The sequence below is a fragment of the Saccostrea echinata genome, unplaced genomic scaffold (assembly GCF_033153115.1).
Source record: "Saccostrea echinata isolate AGI-Se365-2 ecotype Australia unplaced genomic scaffold, CSIRO_AGI_Sech_v1 ptg000037l, whole genome shotgun sequence".
Taxonomy (NCBI): domain Eukaryota; kingdom Metazoa; phylum Mollusca; class Bivalvia; order Ostreida; family Ostreidae; genus Saccostrea; species Saccostrea echinata.
The window spans coordinates 910,485-920,000 of NW_026889786.1; the positions used below are offsets into that span (position 1 = coordinate 910,485).

The following is a 9,516-nucleotide window of genomic DNA, read 5'->3' on the forward strand; positions in this document are numbered from 1 at the left end:
AGCACTTCAAATACACTGTGTATAAAAATTGAGATTATACAAAAATAAACTGGTGTGTTGCATGGCTTTTGATGCATTGAAAGAGCAATAACCTTAAAAATACAGTTGAACTTCGGTATCTCGAACATGATATCTTGAATTCCATGGATATGTCGAAGTCATTTTGAAGTCCCAACTACTTATTCCTTAAGTATTTTACCCTGGATATCTCAAATACTCGGTTATCTCAAAGTATTTTCTTGGTCCCTTCAAGTTCGAGATAACGAGGTTTGACTGTAATAATCTTTTTCTTTTATAATTCATCCACCAGAAATATCCTCAAGATATATAGATGAAGATATGTTTGCATTAAAATTGGTGCAGTATTAATAAATAAGTGAAAGAATATTTATTTCAACCACCAATATATAACATGAAGGAAAAAAGGCAGTATATTTGACGGTCATTAAAAATCATGAGAAGTCCTTGTAAAAACAAGAAAATGTACAAATATGAATATTTCAAACATCTGCTTTCATAATCATAGATCAAATAAAATTTATTTTAGTCTATAAGAAATAATTTGGCACATGTTTAAAATGCAAGATATTCAAAATATTGGAAAGAAGAACAATTAACTTGAATACCTACGTATTATATATATGCCAAAATTTTGGTCAAATCTACAAAGGAATCCATGAACTTAATGATTCATTTTTTGAATGACTTTTCATCATGTTCAAGAAAAAGAAAAAAATAAATCCACTTTTTAAACAGAAAAGCTGCAGAAATATATATATCTCCATCCAAAATATCATTTAAATAACATTGTCTGGGTATTCACTTAATAGTCTATGCAAATGAGAACAGAAAATGACTGCAATTTATGCAGCCAAATACAGAACAAATTAACAATGCTAGACTTATGCCCCACATATGCTTGAGACTTGTTAATAAACAAGTTTCTTAAAGCAATGAAAAAGGTTATGAGGTATAATGAAATGTGACAATATGAGAAACACTTTCTGATAAATCTTAAATAACTATTACATGAATTTTTTTATCCTACAGAAAAATACCCACAAGATATGAGATTTTCACATTTCTCAAATCATTATTCATTATTAACAATTATAACATTTCTACATGCTATTAATAGTTTATCTTCAACGCAGTTTGCTTCATATTTGTTTATTCTGAGTCATATGAGAGCCATTTAAGCAAGATTCAACTCCATAAAAAGCTGTACATGATGAAAACAGAATATTAAATATAAACTATTTTCTGGACAAAACAAACATTGGTTTCCATTTACATGACATGTAATTGCTATAATATTCAGAGGTTACTGAGGCTATTTTTTTCCATCAAAGGTAAAACCATGACTTTCCATAACGGATGTGACTAAATATGGTACATCTTTTACCTGGAGATGAGAAGTTTTTGCATTCATGACAAAGCAAGATTTTGAATAACAAATTAAATATGACCTTGACATTAGATTCATACCCAGTAATAATTTTAAGTTTAGTACAACCTGAATTGAAAGCAAGGGTCAAAAATGTTGCTAAAATTTGAGCATGACATTTTATAACCCTGCCGAAATATGCATTGTATGAAGTATATAAATAATATTAATAAGCATACAAGTATGGACACAATGGAACCCCCCCCCTCCCCCAAAGATAAAAAACAGAGGCCCATGGGTCACAATGTTCATCTGAGTAACTTTAGCCCTGCTGTTCCCTAGAAAATTTTTTATATTCCCAGGAAGATTTGTGATCCCATGGCATATTATGGCCCCACCATAATTAACTCTCTGGAGTCTGATGATGCTTCAATATTAATATGACTTATGGCCTACAACATGGCCTTGCAGTTAGGGTGAAGAAAATTATTTTCCTGTATACATGTCCATGTATTAAGTAAAATTTGATCCCAATTTTAGCCTTCTCTTACCAAGGATCCATATTTGGAAAAAAAAAATGAATCCACACAATTTGGGAATGTTTGCAAAATTAACAACTTCTTGAGAAGACGGATGCCAGACAAGGGAGAACAGAAATTCAGCTCAGGTGAACTAAAAGCAAAAATCCACCCCATCCAAGTTTTTTTTTTTAGAAAGCCTAAACATATTAATTCTGTCAGTGTGCAAAATCATGATCTAAACTTAGATGGGTAGTTAAATGACCTTTTTTACAGAATTAGCATTGAATTAGTTTTCAATGAAAAGGCACTAAGTATCCTCTGTTGATAAATATTTCTCAAGTATTAAAAACTACATAGAAAAATAAATGTCTTTACTATTCTGAGTGTTAGAAGCTGTTTAAAGTGGAAGTTATGCAAGGCATACGACATGAAAATAAGTCCGTACAAATACAGAAATTCAACTTGCACTATACTTCTGCAAATGATTAAAAGTCTTCAGAAAATTAAGGGAGAAAAAAAAAAGAAACAAGAAAACAAGGAGCACCTAATTTTAAAATCTGAGAGTACAACAGACAATAATTATTTGTAGAACAATTTACACATTCATTACATATAACAAAGGAATAAAACAGTCAACAATTTTTGCACCATGACTTATAAAGGGATATTTTCATTCCCAAATACATTTTGTTCTATCACTTTTGATACTTGTTTCATCACTTTTGTTACATCATACTCATACCTTTACTTGCTCAACAAGTCTCTTAATATATATTATTTACCACAAAATAAATATCAGCAACCTTCACAGTAGACTTAAAACACTACAGTCTTAAATTTTTCATAATATAATAATGCCTTAACAGGTAATGCTTTACTAACTTTTTAACAATCTATGTAAATCATCAATCAAATGTTTCAATCCAAAAATATAATTTTCATCCTCTTCGGGCATATGGTAGACATGAGCAAAATCTATCATACGCACTTGAACTTTAGGATTAACAGCTTCTGACTGACTGTATGTCATTGTATCTACAAAATCACTGGAGATCACATTGGAGAAATCATTTTCAATTATAGAGTCTGTATCGCCATTACAGCAATTTTCAGCGACGCTCCCCTTAAGACCAGAGGAAGACGTGGAAGTTCTAAATGATAGTGGGGAGGACGCATCACCATCGAACACAATTAAAATGGAACTGGCGTAAAAGTGAAAGGTCCGCTGTTTATTGAACCATTCTAAAATTTCTTTCAGCCCCACAATCACCGCTTTTATCACTTCCTTTTGCAAAACGCCATCTAGGGAGAAGAATTTTCCAAAACCTGCAAACACCAAGGCGTGAAATTTCAACCAGATCATTCAAAATATTAAAACTGAATTGAGAATACTTAACAAGACGGTCTTATCAGAGAAAAAATATTACTGTGTAAGTAAAGAATGCCTTAATTAATGTCAACTTCATTCAACTTTACCTTGAAAAACAATGGATTCTTCATTTAAGTTTTTACAGAAGTACTTGTCAAACTTCTGAGCTTTCCCAGTGCTTGGACTGTATGTCTGACAGGGAAAAAGAAGTCCATCAAAGGGAGGAAAATCAATTTTGTGTTGTAAAAAAAATCTTTATGTGACTGGCAGTCATTTATAAATTAGAAACTTGAACACATTTAAATACATAGAAAAAAATAATGATGATTGTCTTTTAGTCTTTCTTGGATATTATAAACGTGGATATTTTTCCCAGGTAAAATTTTGTGATTTCCATGAAAGAAAGTGTTCAAGTGGGACTTATTTTTGCAGAAGTTCAAAATTTTACGAAGTATGTTACTTTGTTGTTTAGTAACATGTAGTACCTTATATGAAACCTTTTGTGAGGTTATAAATTTTGTAAAACTATACTAATCCCCCCCCCCCCCATGTGAACAATTCCATGTTTACAGTATAAGCTTTCACTCTACACATACCTGCATTCCAGAGATCTGGTAGCCTATGTTCTTTGCAGGAGGAAACTTGGCAATTTCCATGGCTATTTTCTCCTGTGAGGCCAGTGGATCATATGTTTTCCTGCCCATTTTAATGTCCAGAACACATGGATGTTTCATGTCCAATAGTAGGTTCTCAAGTTTCATGAAGCGTGCTGAAAACACAAAATGCAGAGTAGTTAGAATTAGGATGCAATATATGTATTTTTTCAAGTTTAAATTCTTTGGCAAACAGACAATTACATGTATATATTAAAATACCACTCTATTAAATTATTATTATTAGACTATTATTTTGACTAAAAGAGTGAACACACACAAAGAAAATAATCATAGCATAATTTCAGTATCTGACGGGAAATATAACCTGATCAGTAAAATACAATTGGGCATAGTGACGTCTATAACTGTTTACAAAAAAAAAATTAAGACAACATTTATAAAACTAATTAAAAAAACCCATCACAATAGTGATTCACTTTGATTCTCTTCATCCCGGCTTGAGGGAGATTGTGGACTCAAAACCATGGTTTCCAATGATGATAAAGAACAGACATGATTATAATTGTAAAGTATGTTTTGCTGTTTGCTATATTATAAAATGAACATTTTTTACTTCTAGAAATTTATATGGCAACTCAGACTATTACTCTATACTAAGAAGATGTACCATACAATGTCTTTATTGAATTTACCAAAGAGTTTCGAATCTACATAAAATATTTTGTTGGGAAGTTATTGTTAAAGTTACGTCCCTTAGCTTTGAATAGCTGTACATTACATATCCTACAGCTAGCTTGCAATTATGATATCTTGATTTATTTTAAAACTAACTACATTTCTGTTAATTTCTTTTGTGGGTGAGAATCTTTGCAAGTTAGGTGTTTTTAATTGTCAGTACTAATTGACAATACTAGTTGCTCTTAATCTAGACACTGTGCACATAGTAAGTTTGAGAAGTTTAATAAAAGAGTTACATGTACCTTTATCATATATTCAAAGTGAAGCAGGTATGAATTTATTTATATTGTCATGTATGATGGACAGGAGGATGAGGGAAAAATGATGCATGTACATTTATTGAATATCTTTTATATATAAGTATACATGTAATCTTTGAAAAAAAGATTAGTTTTAGGATATCTTCACCACAGAACTGCATTATCGAAGCCTGTTATATTATATCATATCATAAATGTTTTGCTCATTGAAAAATTATACTGACATTAAGTTTGATTTAATAAAATGTTAAATGGCCATTGACAAGCATCATAAATCTTTGCTCAATATCTGTTTTCAATTGACTGAAAGTAAAAGGCATTTGATAATTCAAACTATGATCAATATTCATTTAACTCTCTTCTGTTAAATTGCTTTGTTGAATATGTTTCTAGAAAAAAAAATCAATATTTAACCATTGGGCATGCCATTTCAAATAAATCAACAATGATGTATGAGGAAAAACTTTATTTAGTCAATATAAATTGAAGTATGGTGAAACAAATATGTGAACATTCACAAGCTGGTCAACTAAAGTCCGCAAACAAACTCTCTGTCATGTAACCCAACAGCTTACGCTATTCATACAAAAAGTTTCCACAAGTCAAATACGGTACAAAAAAAAAATTGCAATCACATTTTTATGCATGTTTGCCCACATTTATTGAACAATCATTAACATAAAATTGCTAGAAGTCACCAACTGGTAAATAATGGAAATTAGTTAATTCATCTTCTGGCTGATCTTTTTTGTCTCCACTTATGCAAAAGTGCTGGGATATTTAATCTCATTCATATCCACACAACTTGAACCTTGGTCATAACTTTTCAAAGAGAGAAGATAGAGCTTTCATATTTAATAAGTGCATTACCTGTAACAAGACCTTTCTGAATGTTTTATGAATTTTGACCTCATGACCTTGAAGCTTGACCTACTTTTAAAAAATTAAAGCCTTGGCCATGTTCGTATTTCACATGTGCATTTCAACAGTACCTGTGACGAAATCTTTCCGTATGTACTACGATCTATGTAAAGTTTGTACTATGATCTATGTAAAGTTTGACCCTCGTGTAACATAACTTTCACACAAAGTGTACATTAGCTGCAATAATGTAGCCCTGCTAGATTTTTATGTTGTCTTTTGCAGAGAATTTGCAGTATTAAAATTCAAAATCATAAAAATCAGGCAAGGTTACATAATTGCAGCTAGGTGTACATGTATGTAGTTTTAATGTGGGCAATGTGTTCAGAATGTATTAGAGGCCCATGGGCTACAATCCTCACCTGAGTCAGCATGGCCAAGCTTTTCTCCTTAAGATGATTTAACCCCCACCCCCTTCATTGACAAGAAAATATTTGACTTCATATTGTGGCCCCACTCTAGCCCTAATGGGTCATATATTATAATCTAACTTGAATTCACACAACCTGGGGATGCTTCATTAATAATATTACTAATATGGCCTAGGTGTTTTCTTTTCCTGTATACAAGCTTTCAGTAAAATTTTATCCCCAAATTTAGCCTACTCTAATCCCAGTTTTTGAGGTTTTAAAATATTATTTCCTTTACATTCCCATGTAAAACTTTGATGCTCTAACCCCCCCCCCCCCCCCACTAGGGCCATGATTTGAACAAACTTGGGGGGCCATTATCTAAACAGACTTGAATCTACACTACCTGAAGATGCTTGTATATTACTACATGTAGTAAAAATAATGATCTTGCTGTTAAATTATCAAGTAGAAGAATTTTAAAGATTTTTCCCTAGATAATTTGATCCCCTATTGTGGCCCACCCTACCCCTGGGGGCCATAATTTGAACAAACTTAAATCTACACCATATTAAAAGCTTTCATGTATTCTTCTTTTCAAGAAGCACTGGGTCAGTAAAGCTGAAACTTACTGTAAGTTTCAGCTTTTCATGCCCAGTGCTTCTAAAAAGAAGAATTTTACAAGACCCCACAAAAGGTGGCCTAAAAAATATAATAAATTATATCTCTTCGTCAAAAATGTAAAACCTTTTTTAGTATGATAGACAAACAAGACAGGGCAGACAAGACGGTTACTATATTCCAAAGATCACTGCAACCCAGCCAATAACACCCTGAAATAAGGGGAACCACAATTCTCTGAATTGCTTGTTTCCAAATAAATATAAGTATTTTTACAATATGATTTAATTTGGAAAGGTTTAAAAACTTTAAAAAATTATAAAACTATTAATTGTTTTACCATCAGATTCTTTTGGTGAATGCACCATTCCATGAAATTTTGGCACCAGGTCACGCAATTGTAGCAACACTTTATCGTCGGACATTTGGTCTGCAAACACTTCCTGATAAAACTCCACCTCCCTCTGACCTTTTGGGGGATACTGCACCGGTTTTAATACTGTCCCATCCTCATGTAGTAAGCACCCTGAAAACAAAAAAAATGATCACTGTCATTTATTACAGTCTGTGGGTGTCATCTAAATTATTTTCCACTAAATTCATGCCTAAATGGTATGTATATACCGGTACATATATATCCAAGTAAAATATTGCCCAATTTCTACCAAATAGGATAAAAAATAATTAAATTGAAATCATCTATCAACATAGTACATGTATTGGTAAATGAATATATGATGCTTGAGATTTACTGAAAAACTGTACAGCTTGTTTACAATGAATATTAATTGTTACATGGAATATATAATGTTCAGAGAAATTGAAGAAATCTGATACAGCAAACTATAAAAGCAGATATCCATATTTAAGTTTGGTACTCTACTAGAGATATCCACTAGCTGTATTTTACTGTGCTTTGTGTTGGACAGTTAAACCTGCATATGCACCCTACTGTTTTGAGTGACTCCTTTTCAAATGTGAACTACATCTACCTTCATTACACAGCTACTGTGGAATCATTTTAATTTGTCAATGTTTGTGGGCAAGCAAAATTTTGTTGGTTTGTGAGGACATACTTTCAAGGGTAAGTCGTATATACAGAAGAATCAATGAATACTATAGAAGCACAGATTTTCATGGGAAAAAAATTTTTGTTGTCATCTAAAAAGGTTTCATGGGCATTTAATTTTGTTGTTTCAATAGTAACCCTATTCAATATATAGTCAAATGAAAATTTCATGTGAGATTACGACGAAACACGATTTAACAACGAAATAAATGTAAATTAATCTCCAACGAATATGTCTGCTTTTACAGTAAATATGTTGACAAAATAAATCCATGAACATTAGTCCCCCATGAACATTGATGATTCCACAGTATCTCTTTAGATACAACAATCTGACTTCATTCATGTCATAAAACCTGTATTAAATGACTATTACAGTTAGTATGTTATTTTTTTCATGCAACTATTGTACATATTTGGCATAAAACTTATATCAGGTAAGATATTGTTGCTTTGTTTCCAATACTGGTAGTATATGTGATTTGTTGCTATTTCAATCAGCTGCTTGACTTGTTTGTTTGTTTTTATTGTTTAATGTCCCTCAAGAATTTTTCACTCATATGGAGACGCCACCACTTGCCGGTGGAGAGCTGCAAATTTTTTTTACCTATACTCGTCAGTCAGGGGCATTGAGCAGTGAGGGATCTTTTTTATGCCAGCACCTTCTGCGACACGGGACCTCGGTTTATACAGTCTCATCCAAAGGACCTTGCTTGACTTGTAATATCAACTAAAGAAACCTTTTTCACTTCCATTACTAACAGATCTGCTATAGATCAGATAACCTATATTATGTGACTGCCCAACCTTTTTTGAAAGATATTTTGAGAGATGGTTTAATTCAGCCCTGACTATGCAATAATGACACATTTTAAAATGATATGTTTCTATGAAAAATTATACAGATAGATTGTATAATGTTTTAGTTTCCTTAAGGTGTATATATTTTTAGCAAACTGAACAAATGAAACAAGTTCAGTGTGACCTCCTGGCCAAGTCATTTCAGTCATTAAATTATTGAAATGTCTTGCAAAAGTGACACTTTTCATCCTGATAACAGCATATGCAATATTTTTCTTTTTAAAATGTGCAATATAATTTCGCAGGTAGGTTAGGGCTTCCCGTAGAATATCACAGTGCAATCTGTGCCTTCACATCTCTGAACTACCAAAATATGACGTCATAATGGAAAATGACGTCAAGTCACTGCAAACTTGAGGTGTTATGATGGGGAGAGTGTCATGAACTCTACACTTTATTTCAAACTGCATGTAAAATGCTAGATAGCTTTTGCAAAATTCACGGGTCGTTAAAGGTTTTTTAAGTCTTATATGTCCGAATGTTTTATAAATACACCGCTTACCTACCCTTGATTGAAATTTAGCATGTTCAGAATGCTTATGAACCAGAAGTCTCTGATGAGACTGTAGCTCTACTGGTCTGTTTGTATAACAAAAGAAAAGTAGCACTTGGATTTGAAACATTGCAACATGCAACAATAAATAGAATTATGTATCTTAATGTAGTCTACTTTTGTGACAAGTTATATTGAAATCAAATGAAAACTAGGAGTAGTAGCGTTTTGAAAGTATTTCACGGAAATTTCTATTTTTAGTACCGGTAACCATGACAACACCATTCACCCAAATAAAAAACAAGAGGC

General features: G+C 32.2%; 1 protein-coding gene across 3 annotated transcripts in view; it reads right to left on the reverse strand.

Moving 5' to 3' along the window:
* Positions 1 to 1,663: 1,663 nt before the first annotated feature.
* The window catches only part of LOC133200230 (inositol polyphosphate multikinase-like), a 19,955-nt gene continuing 12,102 nt past the window's right edge, over positions 1,664 to 9,516 (reverse strand). For all 3 annotated transcript variants that reach the window (XM_061336047.1, XM_061336046.1, XM_061336045.1), the window contains 4 exons: positions 7,125 to 7,310; positions 3,874 to 4,046; positions 3,385 to 3,469; positions 1,664 to 3,234 (listed from right to left, as the gene is read on the reverse strand). In XM_061336047.1, the coding sequence (XP_061192031.1) occupies positions 2,786 to 3,234; positions 3,385 to 3,469; positions 3,874 to 4,046; positions 7,125 to 7,310 (893 nt within the window). In that variant the 3' untranslated portion in view covers positions 1,664 to 2,785. The remainder of the gene's footprint in view (positions 3,235 to 3,384; positions 3,470 to 3,873; positions 4,047 to 7,124; positions 7,311 to 9,516) is intronic.